This window comes from Bufo bufo, chromosome 1 (assembly GCF_905171765.1).
Source record: "Bufo bufo chromosome 1, aBufBuf1.1, whole genome shotgun sequence".
Lineage (NCBI taxonomy): Eukaryota > Metazoa > Chordata > Amphibia > Anura > Bufonidae > Bufo > Bufo bufo.
The window spans coordinates 230477279-230494726 of record NC_053389.1 but is presented as its reverse complement, the minus strand read 5'-3'; the positions used below and the strand labels follow the sequence as shown (position 1 = coordinate 230494726).

The 17448-nt window shown below is 42.9% G+C and overlaps 1 protein-coding gene across 2 annotated transcripts in view; it reads right to left on the bottom strand.

Annotated features, from left to right (window-relative positions):
- The window catches only part of LOC121004217 (sodium- and chloride-dependent betaine transporter-like), a 140276-nt gene that overhangs the window by 32382 nt on the left and 90446 nt on the right, over positions 1 to 17448 (bottom strand). For both annotated transcript variants that reach the window (XM_040436389.1, XM_040436393.1), the window contains exons 8-9: positions 1916 to 2019; positions 1228 to 1352 (exon numbers count right to left, since the gene is read on the bottom strand). In XM_040436389.1, coding sequence (XP_040292323.1) covers positions 1228 to 1352; positions 1916 to 2019 — 229 coding nt within the window. The remainder of the gene's footprint in view (positions 1 to 1227; positions 1353 to 1915; positions 2020 to 17448) is intronic.

The following is a 17448-nucleotide window of genomic DNA, read 5'->3' as shown; positions in this document are numbered from 1 at the left end:
GAGTCTGTAGGCAGTATCTGTATCTTGAGGGCAAATATAAAGGCTTCTTGAGGGCTTCTCTTCTTTGATGTGTACAGGAAAACGACCTGTGGTGACGTCACTCCGGTCATCACATGGTCCATCACATGATTTTTTACCATGGTGATATATCATGTGACGGACCATGTGATGACTGTAGTGATGTCACCACAGGTCCTTTTCCTGCACACAGCTAAGATGAAAACAGAAGAGATGCCGGCTGTGCGAGCAAGTGGATTAAGGTGAGTTAAAAAAAATTATTATTTTTTTAACCCCTCCAGCGCTATTTTACTATGCATTCTGTATTCAGAATGCTATTATTTTCCCTTATAACCATGTTATAACAGAAAATAATACAATCTACAGAACACCGATCCCAAGCGCGAACTTCTGTGAAGAAGTTCGGGTTTGGGTACCAAACATGCCGATTTTTCTCACGCGCGTGCAAAACGCATTACAATGTTTTGCACTCTCGCTGAAAAATCGAGCATGTTCCCGCAACGCACCCGCACCTTTTCCCGCAACGCCCGTGTGAACTCAGCCTTACTCTAGCTGAGGAAGTGAGAGGAACCTTCATTTCTAAAAGAACTACTGAGAAAAAGCCATCTTTACTTCACAGTACTCCAGGAAAAGAGAAAGGAAGGAACTAGAAGGTCCAGAATCTGCATGGACGAGCCCCGGAGTCAGTCAGTAAAGTATTTGCTGTTTATGGCTGAGAGAGACTTTACTGCTGTGAGGGATATTGCTAGTATACCCTTCACTCTTGGAAATGGTATGACCCACCGTATCTTAACCCTGTACTCCTTAGCTGGGAATTACAGCCACTACTGAAAGAATAATATTTCCAAACTTAGATTCTGCAGATAGAGACACTGGAGAGAGGGAGGGAGTACTACAGTCCCCATCTTAGCCTATATCATACATTGCTGTGTGGGAAGATCTGCACTGTGAATTGTTTGGAACTGTGTTTTGAAACTGTTGAATATACTACAACTCCCATTCTGCACCTTAGTGAAGAGAAACTTGTTTATTTTCTACAGTCGGCCTGGTTACTGACTCCAGCACCAACATTATGGGTGCACCCTCCTTACACCGTCCTGGCTCTAGGTGTGAGGATTGCCACTGTGAATGATTATTGCAGCCAGATTCACAACCATTCCCATCCTCTGCTCCGCTCCTTCCGGTCTTGCAGCATATTGAACTCCTTACCAGACTCAGCAACTTCAGATATTGGGACTCCCTGCTCTTGTGCCATGAACCCCAATACTGAGAAAATAGCAAATCCTCCCAAGAAGCTGGTGATGCTGTCCAATAAGCACAAAAAAATGCAATCCCTGCAAAATCATGAACAAGATTAGCAGGACAAATACATACACGGTATTAATATATTACCTATTTTGTACTTTCATTTAGCAAAAAAATCTGTGACTTTTCATGATGTAGTGCTGTGTTGTTCTATGAGACTGTATCACACATGTCCAGCTTAGTTACATGAGCTTAGCAGACAGTATCACACATGATAGGCTTAGATACAGCAGCATCACACTTGATAGGCTTAGATACACTGACTCAAAAGCATAATATCACACTTAATATGCTTAGAAACACAGCTGAACAGACAGTATAAGGCTGATTCATTCCATAATATATCAGTACAGAAAGACCTGCTTTTTTTATATATATAGTATTTTTGCAGCAGGTAGCTACCACTAGGGGGAGCTAAATGCACATTGATTTATACAGCTAGTAATAAGGTCAATAACCGCTCTATAAATCTGTATGCAGGGAGCTGCCCTAGTGGCAACAGCAAGAAGTTGTTATGACAGTGTCTTGCTAGGCAGGGAAACCAGTTCATGTTAGCCCCAACCCACCAAAGAATACACCATTGTACACATACCTATAGCAGTTGTAATTATAGGAGTTGTAGCTACCAATACCAATGGTGAACCCCATAGTAATAGCATAGGAATAAAATATCTGTGTACCAGCATCTATCCACACCTGTAAAGGAAAACAAGATGTCAGCTCAATTGTAAAATTATTCTAAAATACTGTATATACAAAGCCATTTACTCAAGATTTTAATTTAGTGTATGTTGAAGTTGAACACAAATGTATAAGAACAATATACCACAATAATAGATGTTCCTTGGGTACAGAATAGAAGAACTCATTCTGTATTCTCTTTACCCTAGAAATAAATTCACTAAATTCACAATACTGCCCCCATGGGCAAAAATATAAGTACACTCCTCAACACTGAAATTGCAGCACCAAGTAGGAGTAGTCGTAAAGCTATGCAAATAGAAGTAGTAGCAGGTGTTGCTAAGATCTGCATATGATGATATATTTTCAAGCACCCAGCTCCAAAGCCAAAGTGAAAGTAAAGTCCTTTAGCCACATGAATCCTCAAAAATTGGATCTAGTCATGTGGGATGCCTCCTGTTCATCGATGTGCTAGCTACCACCACTTGTCACAAACTGAAAGAATCCTTCAAATGACAGACCTTTGCTTATCACTCTAGCATATCACTACCCTTCTAGGTCAAGATGTCAGCACTGTTGAATGTTACATGTCCCAGTGGTTGGGAGAACTGCACAGATAGATCGTCTGATTAAAAGAATGGCATGTACTTATCCATTCTGTAATGCAAGTGAAACTGGATATCACATCCCAAACCTAGGGTGGCAAACAGAGTCTACACAAACCATCAGAAGGTGTTTGCAAGACACTGCGCTACAAACCAGATGTCCAGATAAAGGTGTTCCATTGACCTCATTCTACTGCTCTTAAAGGCTATCATGGTGCACAGCAAGACGGCAATGAAGGCTGAAATTGAGGTCTATCCTTTTCAGTAATGAGTTTCACTTTTGTCTTGGATGCAATGATAGCCGGAGAATGATCTGGAGACCACGTGGGTATTCAAAATGGATTGTCACACCAGTTCTACACCCAGAATTTTGGTGTGGGGTGGTAGGGTAGGTAGCTAGACTCTTCTAGTCTTCATTTCAGGTACACTAACAGCTCGGTGTTACATTGATTTGGTTATGGAACCTGTATTACAGTTATTTCTCCATAGTGTCCCTTTTTTCAACAGGATAAGCATCTTCCTCGTATTACTGTGAGCAGCCTGCATGGCCTGAAAATGCTACCACAGCCTGCAGCGTCTCCAGACTTGTCTCCCATTGAGCAAATCTGTGATGTCATTGGTCGGCAATTGCAAAGGGAGCTGCCGGCAGCGGATCTTGATGATTTGCATGTCCAAGAGCATTCAGAGAGGCAGAACATTCCTCTGACAACCATTAATAACCTGACTTTTTTTTTTTTTTTATATCTTTTTATTTTCCAAAATACAAAAAAGGCCAATACATTAATGGACCGTCCAAAAGGTCCATATTACAAAACATTTTACATTTGCATACACATTTGCCTTAACATTTTATCCCAAATACCCACCCACCCCATTGAAGCGAGAGAGAGGGTAAAAAAAAAAAAAAAAAAAAAAAAAAAAAAAATCTTTTTTTTTTCTTCTTTTTTCAAACACCTCGGCCCTGGTTCAACCATTTCTTCCAAATTTTATCAGTTTTTTCTTGTCTATCACTCAATCTCTCTGAAACCTGTTCCAATCTGATCAAATTAAGCACAGCTTCCTGCCACTGTCCTACTGTAGGGGGGTCTTTATTTATCCATTTCCGAAGTATCAACAGTCTAGCCTGAAACAGTACTTTATTCAACACCAACTGTAGCTCTCTATTTAACTTAAGGTGTGCAGTAGCCCCCAGTATACAGACTACAGGGTCTTCCAGAACTTGAGTACCCAAAAATAATGATGTAATCTCTACAATCTCTTTCCAATACTTTATCAATTTTGGGCATCTCCAAAAACAATGTATAAGATCAGCCCTCTCACCCCTACATTTTGGACACTTATCCGAGGTTCTAACCCCCATTTTCTTTAGCGCCCAGGGAGATTGATGTAACCTATGGAGTATAAAGAATTGCGAAATTTTATGTGAAGCCCTTTCTGAGACCCTAGTATAACTTCTAAGGGCATCATTCCATTTTTCTTCCGAAAAAGATAGGAGCTCTTTTTCCCAGTTTCCTCTAGCTGATATTATAATCCCTTCTTTTTTTGCCTCCATCAAAATTCCATATCTTTTTTTTGTAGCTCCTTTTTTTCCCCCTCCATTAGTAAATTTATATATTCTATTTGATTGTTCTTTTCTATATTTATTTGGATTAACTGGTATCCTAACAGCGTTTTTTAGCTGGAGATATTTAAAACTATCCTTTTGATGGATCCCAAACTCCATTGCCAGGGTAGAGAAGTCCTTCAGTTTATCTTCCTCAAATATTTGCACTAAATATTTTACCCCCTTTTTTCCCCAGTCTATATAGGATTTAATCCTTTGCACTTCCTTTAAGTTTATATTTTTCCAAATAGGTGTGTAGTGCAAATAGCCCACCCATATGTTTCCCATTAAATTCATTATCTTATTTCCTATGCTATTTTTCCCTAGTGTTCCTGACTCCAAAACCTCTAAATAGTTTGTGTCCCCTATCCACCCCATTTTATTAACTCATCCCTCCCCACCATTCCTTTTAAAGTTCCATTTATCTGTGTATATTGTGTTATCAAATAATAAAAATACCAATTTGGAACTGCTAAACCACCATCTCTTACTGGGAGTTGAAGAACCTCTCTCCTTAGCCTGGGAGTGTCACCTTTCCAGATAAAATCCCCCATTAAACTATCTAATAACCTAAAGAGTTTTTTCGGCAGCCACATTGGGGAATTTTGTAAGACATATAATATTTTTGGAAGGATTCAGAGAGGCAGAACATTCCTCTGACAACCATTAATAACCTCACTGATAGCATGCCAAGGCGTGTAAGTGCATGTATTTATGATTATTATTCTCACTTATATAGTGCTATAATATTCTGCAGCGCTTTACAGACATTACCATCAAGCTGTCCCCAATGGGGCTCACAATCTAAGTTCCAAATCAGTAAGTCTTTGGAGTTTGAGGAAACCGGATTACCCAGAAATTCTACACATGGCGTTCATATGTAATACTGAATACATCAAGATGTTTTGAATATTTTGTTTTCATTTTTGTATCATTTGGATATCATTAATATGTCTATCAATCTTTTGCTTTGCATAATTATTTGACTTTCCTACTTGGTGTTGCAATTTCAATGTTGCGCAGTGTACTGTATAATACTGCCTCCTATTTACAATAGTATAACCAAAGCCAAATAGCACATTGACTGGCCTAAAGAGAAATGGCACAACATTTTGTGGACTGATGAAATTAAGATTGTTCTTTTTAGGTCTGGTGGCCAGAGACAGTTTGTCAGGCGAACCCCAAACACTGAATTCAAGCCACAGTACAATGTGAAGACAGTGAAGCATGGTGGCGCAAGCATCATGATATGGGGATGCTTCTCATACTAAGGTGTTGGGCCTATTTATCGCATACCAGGGATCATGGATCAGTTTGAATACATCAGAATACTTGAAGAGGTCATGCTGCCTTATGCTAAAGAGGAAATGCCCTTGAAATGGGGGTTCCAACAAGACAACGACCCCAAACACACCAGTAAACGTGCAACATCTTGGTTCCAGACCAACAAGATTGAGGTTATGGAGTGGCCAGCCCAATCCCCGGATCTTAATCCAATAGAAAACTTGTGGGGTGACATCAAAAATGCAGTTTCTGAGGCAAAACCAAGAAATAGAGAAGAACTGTGGAATGTAGACGCATCATCCTGGGCTGGAATACAGGTGCCAGAAGTTGGTTGACTCCATGCAACACAGATGTACAGCAGTTCTCAGAAACAGCGGTTATACAACTAAATATTCAAAGGAAAGCAAAATCTTCAAACATTTTTTCAGTTTATATAGTGAATATTTGAGTTTGTAAAGAAGAATACAAACATTGCTATTTTTTTTTAACAGTCTAATATTTTCTTCAATTTTTTTTAGAGGAACAACACAAATTTGATATATTTTTCTTCATGTTTTGATTTGGAATAGAATGTGTAGTGTCCCCAATGCATTTGTGTGTATGGAAATAAAAGCTATTAGAAGGATTTTGAGCTTTATTCACTTTTTTAAACACACTTCTATTATTTTGAACACAACTGTAATACTGCCTCCTATGTACAAGAATATAACTACTCTAATACTACCCTCTATGTACAAGAATATAACTACTATAATACTGTCCCCTATATACAAGAATATATGGTAACTACTATAATGCTGCCTCCTATGTACAAGAATATAACTAATATAATACTGCCTCCTATGTACAAGAATATAACTATTATAATGCTGCCTCCTATGTACAAGAATATAACTATTATAATGCTGCCTCCTATGTACAAGAATATAACTATTATAATACTGCCTCCTATTTACAATAGTATAACTACTATAATACTGTTCCCTTTGTACAAGAATAAAACTACTATAATACTGCCTCCTATGTAGAAGAATATAACTACTATAATACTGCCTCCTATGTACAAGAATATAACTATTATTATACTGCCTCCTATGACCACATACTTCAATAGGAATCCAAATGAATTGTTAGATGTGCCCTGATTGAAATGTTGTTTTCCCCAAGCGGTGCCTGCATTTGAGAGAAATCCATGCTTTTATTACTGTATGTGCAAATTAGCTGCTTCGTGCATTGAGGGCATCACAATTTCACCTCATGCCACCAAAAGCTCCACTCCATTTCACTGTAGGCTGCGGCACCCCTGATTTGAATGACAGGGCAAGGCAGGAATTCTCTTCCAGCTCTGTGTTTTTGCACGTGTACCAGCAGTTCAGGAATTGGCACACACACAGAACAGCCCTAACGCTTGCTAGGACTGTGTAGTACAGAAAATTGGGAAGCATCAAAGGGTTTTCCTCAGCAGACAAGCGCACATCTGACACATTTGGATTACTATGGCACCAAGGATAAAAATGTTTCAGGCTTTATTTAAATTATTAAGGGTTGCATGTGCATCCGAAACGTATAGGAGGCATTTTGTGTTCCTGGTTTGTGTCTATTGTGATGCTGTTTTTATGAAACCTTTTTATTTTTAGTGGCTGGATGTTTGGGATCTTTATGTACTATACAGTGCATTCAGAAAGTCTTCAGACCTTTTCACTTTTTTATGTTTTATGTTGCGGCCTTGTGCTAAAATGAAAAAAAAAAAGTTTCCCCCCCTATCAGCATTAAAGGGGTTGTCCTGCCATTTATATTGATGGCCCCCGCCAATCAGCTGTTTGAAGAGGAGGCAACACTCAATGTGAGCGTTGCTCCTGTTTATTACACAGCACGTCGTCTCGAAAATGCAGTGTAATTACAAGGGAGACACCACACCGGACGAAGAAGGAGAGGGAGCAAGGAACAAGGCCTGAAAGCTAGGGAAGAAAGAAGGACACCTCCTAGTCAAATCCCTAGTCACATTCCTTACTGGCTATCGGTATGAACAGACTGCTAAGGTAGGTAAGTTCATACGCAGGAGTACCTAGAGTCCTAACTCATTCTATAATACCCTGGCGATAGTGACAGGACTGAGACTATCTGTTCCTCCAGAAAGGAAGGACGACCAAGAGTCTCCCTCAGGCCTACAACAAAGGGCAGGGGAGAAGCAACACACAGAGAAACCAAAACAAAATGCAAAAGGGAAAGGAAACACTTAAGTTTCCAGTAGTGATGAGCGGCAGGGGTATAAGTTTCCTGAGACTGGAGAAAATGGTTGGCACGGCAGAACATTAGAATAGCTTTATATGCAGATAGAGTCAAGTGCCCCAATATATTCTCGAATGCGCTAATAAATGATTAGAATATTTTTTCGCACTACGTGCAACTTCACATTTTAGCAGGTCTGACTACAGATTACGGATTGGTGCACTAAGTATTGTTGTGAACTTGACATTGCTTCCTTCTCATTGGCCCACAAGCAAGAAGCAGAGAGGAATCATGTGTTCAGATGGAAAAAAATGCTGAATATTCGATATAATGAATATATAGCACTATATTCTAAATATTTGCGAATTCTCAAAGTGGCGATATTCGCAATAAAAATTCGCTATTCGAATATTTGTGCTCAACACTACTTTCCAGTAGCTATGGCAGCAACAGGAACTCAGCCAAGAACCAAACACCAGCAGACCACAGATACCATTGAAGCTATAAACCGCACAGCATTGTGGGAGAAGCAACTATAAATAAGGAAAGTTAAATGACCACAATAGCAACAGATGTTAGAGGTGTGACCAGTATCATAAACAACACAGACGTCTATTGATCCACAAGGAAACCTGTCAGATCAAAGCATGTGTTGCCAGTCGCACAGATCTTCTGTCACCCACTGTCGTGGGGACGTCCGTATGTCTCGGTACATCCGTGACAGTACCCCTCCTTTTACGGGTGACCTCCGGGCACCCAGGACCGACCTTATCTGGGTGAGACCTGTGAAAAGCTTTCACCGAACAACTGGCATTCACATCAGATGCCGGTCCCTACATCCTTTCCTCTGGTCCATAACCCTTCCAGTGAACAAGATACTGAAGAGATCTACGAAGGACTTGAGAATCAATAATCTTTGCAATCTGGAATTCCAAACTACCGTCCACCATGACAGGAGCGGGTGGCAAGGAAGACTGCTCTAAGGGTTCCACATATCTCTTCAACAAAATTTATGAAAAACTTTATGTATTTTCAGAGGCCGAGGAAGTTCTAAACGAAAAGGTATCGTTAATTTCTAACGATAATTTGTTTTCCCTTAGTCCTAACAGCAGCACAGATGGGGTTAAACACCCCCCATGGACTGTTAGGAGCGGCGGAATTTTAATGAGCCCAAGTAATAATTAAACACTTAAACCTCCCCTATAAAGGAGGGAATCACCTCCAGCCCATTGTGTTATAGCAAGAAAAAACTAGTCTTACTAGGGTGGGAAATTTGTGTGCTGCTGTTAGGACTAAGGGAAAACAAATTATCGTTAGAAATTAACGATTCCCTTACGTCCTACCAGCAGCACAGATGGGGAGATAGCAAGAAGAACCCCTAGGGAGGGCCATCATGCCTGGCAGAACTAAGAATAGTCTGCCCAAAGGCCGAGTACTCAGCTAATCTGGCATCTAGTCTATAATGGGAGATGAATGTTGATTCAGAGCTCCAGGAGGCAGATTTACAAATCATGTCGAGCGGAAGAAGACTCTTCTCGGCAAAAGAAGTAGCTACAGCCCTCGTAGAATGGGCTTTTACAAACCCCGGAGGGTCTAAAGATTGGGAAACAAAAGGATTCCCCATTAGCCTCCTTAATCCATCGACTGATGGATGGTTTAGACGCCTTACGGCCTTTAAACTTACCGGCCTTTAAACTTTCCTGAACTCCTTGATCTATCCAAAGGATGTATAGCAGGTTCCTCGGAGGAGGTAGAAGGTCTAGAAAGAACCGAGAGGGATATCACCTGGTTGATATTCTGGAAAGAAGGAACCTTAGGCCTAAAGTACGGGAGAAATCTTAAAAGGACCCGGTCTTGCAAAAAAATGGTATAGGGCTCGTGCGCTGATAGAGCTTGAAGCTCAGAGACCCTCTTGGCCGAAGTCACAGCAAGAAGAAAAAACAAGTTTTCATGTGACAAACTTGAAATCTACCTCCTCCAAAGGCTCAAAGGGGGGAGATGCTAACCCCCTGAGAACTACTGATAAATCCCATTGAGGGATGGGTTTCAGTACTGTAGGCTTTAATCTTTCAGCTCCTTTAAGGAACCGTTTAATGAGCGGGTCCTGCGAAAAAGACTTGTTGAAACAAGCTGAAATGGCTGAAACTTGACCCCTCAAGGTAGATGGAGCAAGGCCTTTGTCACGGCCATCTTGCAGAAACTGAAGGATGATGGGGAGGGGCGGATCTGCAGACGCCACCTCCTTTGAGGAACACCAAGAAGAGAATATCCTCATAATCTGTGAGTAGGCTCTCTTAGTAGAGTCTGCTCTTGAATGAGACTGCGTTCTCAGGACCAACTCTGAAAGCCCTTCTATTCTGGGAAGGGACTGATCAACCTCCAGGCTGTCAGGTTGAACCTGTGCAGATCTGGGCAGAGGTGAGTGTCCCATGACACCAGGGTCTGCCGTGGGGGGAGCCTCCAATAATGTCCCCGACTCATTTGAATGAGCTGGGTAAACCAGGATCTCTTGGGCCAAAACGGTATGATGGCTATTACCGAGGCCTGATCCTGATGAATTTTCATGGAAAAGGAAGGGAAGATGTAAGCCAGCCTGAACCTCCAGGATATTGACAGAACATCTATTGCCAGGGGGTTGTCCTCCCTGTAAAGGGAGCAAAACCTCTCCACCTTGGCGTTGAACCTTGTTGCCATAAGATCCACCTCTGACATTCCACACTTGAGGACTATCTGCTTGAATATCTCCGGATGTAAAGACCACTCCACTGTTGGAAGACCGCGGCTCAACCGATCCGCTATCATATTGAGGGAGCCTCGAATGTGGATCGCAGATAAGTGTGAAAGGTTCAATTCTGCCCAATCCAGAATCACCCCGATCTCTGATAAGAGGGTAAGTGTTCTTGTGCCTCCCTGCTTGTTGATGTAAAGTACCGCAGTCATATTGTCTGACTGGACTTTCACCGCTTTTCCCCGGATCTGAAAGATGGCTCCACCATCTGAGGGAATGCCGAGTTTGCCAAGACAGGGAGCACAGGGAGTTCAGCCCGGCAGGGCTCCCATTCCATTTGGAGAGAACCTCCGACTGCAGCGGCCGGAGGTGCCATAAAGCCCAAGGGACTGCTTACGCAGACGCTGACATGAGCCCCAACATCTTCATGAGAGTCCAAATTGGAACTCGCCAAGGCACGGATAGGAATTCTGCCATGTTCTGTATTCAGGATCTTCTTTCTGGAGTCAACCAGAGAGATCTCCCAACGGAGTCGATTATGAAGCCTAAATATCTTACTGAAGTCGACGGGCTCACGTTCGACTTCTGCCAGTTGATGATCCGCCTTAGGCGGAACAGGAAGGAAATCGCTACATGAAGATGGTGGGTCAGGACCACAAAGGAAGAGGCTTTTAAAAGACAATTGTCCAGATAAGGAATGATGGTCAGTCCTTGGAGTGCTAGCCGCCACCACAGAAACTACCACCTTGGTGAAAGTGTGAGGGGCAGAATAAATGCCGAAGGGAAGGGCAACGAACTGAAGGTGTCTGGTGAAACCTGACACCTGGACCACGATCCTGAGATATTTCCTGGAAGCAGGATGAATCGGGATGTGCAAATATGCATCCTTGAGGTCCAGGGTTGCCGTCACCTCTCCAGGATTGAGAACGTGAACCACTGACCTGATGGTTTCCATACGGAACCTTACTTTCCTTACGTATCGATTGAAGAATCTCAAATCGATAATCATCCAGAGATCCCCTGACGCCTTGGGAACCAGAAACACTGGTGAGTAAATCCCTAAGCCCCGTTCCCCTGCCGGAACCTCCTCCAGAGCACCCTTGTGGATGTAATCCTGAATGTAAGCCTCCAGAACCGACTGCCTTGCGGCCTGTGGAAGTTTGGTTCTGATGAACCTGTCCGGAGACAGAGAAAGAAGATTAAGTACCCCTCTGATATGACATTCAGGACCCAGGGATCCGAAATCTCTCGGATCCAGATGTCCTTGAAGTGGGAGAGTTGACCTCCGATGGGAAGATGAGGCAGGGGAGTGGGGAAGTCTTCTGGCAGGATGGCAGGAGTCACGGGAATCATCCAAGAGCCTTGAGGAGGCCCGTAGTCAGGAGGTGGATTTTTTATCCTTGGCTCCTTCAGAGAGCTCCTCGAACCTCTTCGCTGCGCTCCCCAGTCCCTCCGGGCTCTTGACTGCTGGTCAGACCTACCACCACGGTTTTGTCTGCCCCGCCCCCGAAAGGACTGTTGGGGAAGACTCTTCCCCTTTTAATCTGACAGGTCTTCCATAATCTTATCCAACTCTGAGTCGAACAAACGGTTGGGCTCAAAGGGAAGGCTATATGGAATTGTCAGCGACCCAAGGCTTAAGCCACAAAGGCCTGCGGGCCGCTGACACCAGGGTTATGGTTTTGGCAGCCAACTTCAGCTGTTGTTGCGCTGTAACAGACAGTAAATTCATCGCCAGGTTGACAGTCTTGAAAGCCGCCAGAATGTCGTCCCGAGACACCTTCTGATCCACATCCATCTGGATCTGGTTTAATCGAGACCGGAGGAAGGTAGAAACTTCTGTAGCAGCGATGGCCGTAGATGCGGAAGCTGCAGCTGCCGTATAACCTCTCCTGAGTGTGCACTCTGCTCTCCTGTCAAAGGGATCCTGCAGACTCGACCTATTGTCCGCAGGAACCAGAGTGCGCTTGGACAGTTTGGCAATCGCCATGTCCACCTTGGGAATGGAACCCCACGATTCCACCAAGGTTTTAGCCATCGGAAACATGGTTCTGAATATTTAGTTAGAATTGGACCCCTTTCGGGTTTCTTCCACTCTGTGCGCATGACAGAGAGGAGAGTCTCATCCGCTTTAAAGACACGAAGTGCCCGACTAGCGGGATCAGAGGGCTCCCTCAGGTCAACATCATGGTCCCCCGACCTGATGGACTTAAGTAACTTTTGCGTCTTATCAGGAGGAAAGAAGCATGAAGTAAGCTCCTCCTCATCCGAGGAGGAGGAACTCAAGGAGACTACGGACGGTCTCTCTACTGGAGCCGAAGACTCCATAGGAGTCTGAGTTGGAAGCCTCTCATCCAGCAGGCTTATAACCCCTTTGATGGATCCATCAACATAGGTCTTTACCCACTGATACATATCCTGCATCGTAGGTTCGGTGGAAGGTTGAACCCTCGGACGGCAGCCGTCACACCTGGAGTAGGGACAGCTATCCTCCAAAAGCGCGCTACAATCATAGCACGAAAAATGTTTCCGCTTGGAAACCACCTTTCTGCCATTCGAATCCCGTGGAGGCTTTTTTTTTTTTTTCTTAAAGTCAACGGAACAAGGGATTCCCAACCAGTCTCCCAAACTGGTTCCTACCAAGCTGCTTATCTTCTGCGATCTGACGAGTGCAGGTAAATTCAGCTTAGAATAACCGTTGACCGACCTCACTGCGGGAGAAAAGAAAAAAAAGGATAAGTAAAACATTTGTAAACAACCAATAAATGTTTCAGGAGAAAGGTAAAAGAAAAGGCAGACTGGCGGATAGCTGAAAATGAGGACCAGAAATAAGGCACCAACAAGTGGAGGAACACCAGTTTATGGGACTCTGGGAGCTAGCTTAAAAAGCATGTGCAGCCAGAGAACGACCTGGTTCACAATGTTTCCTTAAAATAGGAGAGGGAGTGGGCTCAGAGCCGAGTCCCCGCCCCCAGAGGAGAAAAAACATAACAGTAAATAAAAAGGTTTCCCCCCAGGAAGGAATACAATAAAACCTCCAACCGGAGGGAAAATTGCGGATTATATATAAAAAAATCGCAATAATGACGCGAAATCGCGTCGCAAGGAAAAAATTCCGGAAGTGACGTCAGATTCGGAAGATGGCGGCGCCCAGCGGCCGCAAGGAAAAGGACCGGGGACGCCGAAAAACGCACCGCAGCGAAGCACCGCTGTGCAGCGCCGGCAGCAGGTAAGTAGTAAAAGCGGAGGCAAAGCCCGCAGATAACATGAAAAAAAGATTCCCCCCTAAGAGAGGGGGAATCACTGCCCAGTCCACCTGTCCGGAGGACAGAAAAAAACACAATGGGCTGGAGGTGATTCCCTCCTTTATAGGGGAGGTTTAAGTGTTTAATTATTACTTGGGCTCATTAAAATTCCGCCGGTCCTACCAGTCCATGGGGGGTGGTTAACCCCATCTGTGATGCTGGTAGGACGTAAGGGAACAGGATTAATAATGGTACTGATCTTATATGGACCAATAAATCTTGGACCCAACTTCCAAGAAGGTACCTTCAACTTAATTTTTCTTGTGGACAGCCACTCTTAGGTCCGGACCACTCATACGTTTCCTGTCAGCCACACGTTTATTGATATTCATCAAGTTATTTTGAATTCTTAACCATATGGAAGATTATAACGACGAAAAATGTTCCTCCTCAGGGATACCAGAAGTATCTGAACTAGAAAATGTGCCAAACTGTTGAAACCCATATGCCCCAAAACACTGCGACTTCCCAGTGGACTCCTGTCTATGATTATTTATGGCAAACTCTGCCAGGGACAAAAATGAGTACCACTCCGCCTGGTTTTCAGAGACAAAACATCTTAAGTAAGTCTCCAGACTCTGATTAGTGCGCTCCGTCTGTCCGTTCGACTGAGGATGAAAAGCCAAAGAAAAAGACAGTTGTACCCCCAGCCGAGTAGAGAATGCCTTCCAGAATCTGGACACAAACTGAGACCACGTCAGAGGAAATGCCATGAAGTTTCACAATGTTGTCAACAAACACTTGTGTAAGTGTTTTAGCATTAGGTAGGCCAGGTAATGCAATAAAATGCACCATTTTACTAAAACGATCAACTACCACCAGAATAACTGTCTTTCTGACGAATTAAGCAGATCCATGATAAAATCCATAGATATGTGGGTCCATGGTCTGGACGGGATGGGTAACGGAATTAGAGATCCGGAAGGCCGAGTATGTGTCACTTTAGCGCATGCACAGGTGCCACAGGCCGATACATAGTCCTCCACACACTTACACTTACGCAACCCCGGCCACCAGAATCTAAGAGATGAGGTCGGCAGTGTATCTACTCGCAGGTTGTCCCATAAGAACCGTACAGTGATGTTTCTTAAACACCTTGTGCCACAATTCTGCTGGCACAAACAATTTCCCAGAGAGGCAAGAATCCGGTGCATCTCCCTGAGCCTCTAACACCTTCACCTCTAGGTCAGGGCTGAACCAAAGACAAGAGAGGAAAGAGGTACTGTATACACAGACAAACAGTTGGACACATAAGGAAACAATAAACAATGGGTTACCTTCCCTTCATTATATATTCCCTTTTAGGTCCTGAAGGGTTAAATAGAATAAGCTATATGATCTGTATGAAGGACAGGATGCTGGATGACATCATATAAGAGGATGAATGTGTTTACATTAGCCTTATGTCCATATAGGGAATGGATTCTGTCCAGCAACAGTGAATATGTTCATATCTGTTTCCAATATGTGTGGATGTATGTCTATAAGAGGCTGGATTTTCAGAATTAAATCAGAACTGTTTCAGAAACACATAATGTCTGTGTGTATCATTGAGACAAGTTCTCCAGGTGCCTGTCTGTGGAGACGAAGGAGGAACCAGGGTGCATTCAGAAGCAGATTTCTTTCAGCTGGGGGCTCGTCCGGGATAGAACATACAGCATCTCGGTAAGTACGGAACATTCCTGTCTTTAACGACTGGGGACATTCCGTTGCTTTCCGAAAAACATACTGTTGTTTCTATTTTGAATCTACTTCAGACACACTGAAAGGAATAGTATCTATTAGGGTTGAGTGAACCCGAACTGTAAAGTTCGGATTCGTACCGAACTTTAGGATTTTTGGATCCTGGACCCGAACCTGAACATTTCCGTAAAAGTTTGGGTTCGGTGTTCAGCGCTTTCTTGGCGCTTTTTGAAAGGCTGCACAGCAGCCAATTAACAAGCGTCATACTACTTGCCCCAAGAGGCCATCACAGCCATGCCTACTAATGGCATGGCTGTGATTGGCCAGAGCAGCATGTGACCCAGGCTCTATATAAGCTTGAGTCACATAGCGCTGCATGTCACTCTGCTGTTACAAGTGTAGGGAGAGGATGCTGCTGGACTCGTGATTTCAGGGAGAGCATAGGAGAGAATCTAACTCAGCGATCTACAGAGAAATAGTTGTGTGGGTGCAGGGCACTATCATTTTATCCTGCCCTGAGCTCATTGACCAAAAAATACTAACTTTTTTGATTCTGTTAGTTAGGGGGGTGGCAGCGGCGGCGGCGGCGGCGGCCATTTTATGCATGCTCAGTGCACCAGCACTGCATCTGAGCTTTTGGGACATTGCAAATCACCATTTTTTGGGGGCAAACTGCAACATCTGGATTAGTCAGTGTGCAATTTAAGGTAGAAATACACCCATCATTTTCTGGGGTCTTAAAAACACACTATTTTTTTCAAAAAACAGTATTTTCCAGATCTGCAAGTGTTAAATTCAAGTTTAATATATACAGCTTTCATATTCTGTTAGCAAGAAAATACTTTTTTGGCAATCTACAACATCTGGATTAGTCAGTATGCAATTTAAGGTAGAAATACACTCATAATTTTCTGGGTTTTGAAAAACACACTTTTTTTTTCTTACAAAAACAGTACTTTCCAGATCTGCAAGTGTTAAATACAAATTTAATATATACAGCTTTCATATTCTGTTAGCAAAAAAAAAACTTTTTTGGCAATCTACAACATCTGTATTAGTCAGTGTGCAATTTAAGGTAGAACAGAGGTTCAGGCCCTGTGAGATACCACCTCTACATACAGGGGTTTGAATTAGGCATTTGAAATACAGCCTTTTTGTGCAAAGATATATTTACTGCAGGCCTACACTGGTTCAGGCCCTGTGAGATACTACCTCTACATACAGGGGTTTGAATTAAGCATTTTAAATACAGCCATTTGAAATACAGCCGTTTTGTGCAAATATCTATTTACTTCAGGCCTACAGAGGTTGAGGCCCTCTGAGATACTACCTCTACATACAGAGGTTTGAATTAGGCATTTGAAATACAGCCATTTAAAATACAGCCTTTTTGTGCAAAGATATATTTACTTCAGGCCTACAGAGGTTCAGGCCCTCTGAGATACTACCTCTACATACAGGGGTTTGAATTAGAAATTTGAAATACAGCCAATTTGTGCAAAGATATATTTACTTCAGGCCTACAGACGTTCAGGCCCTTTGAGATACTACCTCTACATACAGGGGTTTGAAATAGGCATTTTAAATACAGCCATTTGAAATACAGCCTTTTTGTGCAAAGATATATTTACTGCAGGCCTACAGAGCTTCAGGCTCTCTGAGATACCGTCTCTACATACAGAGGTTTGAATTAGGCATTTGAAATACAGCCTTTTGAAATACAGCCATTTTGTACAAAGATATATTTACTGCAGGCCTACAGAGGTTCAGGCCCTGTGAGATACCACCTCTACATACAGGGGTTTGAATTAGGCATTTGAAATACAGCCTTTTTGTGCAAAGATATATTTACTGCAGGCCTACACTGGTTCAGGCCCTGTGAGATACTACCTCTACATACAGGGGTTTTAATTAAGCATTTTAAATACAGCCATTTGAAATACAGCCGTTTTGTGCAAATATATATTTACTTCAGGCCTACAGAGGTTGAGGCCCTCTGAGATACTA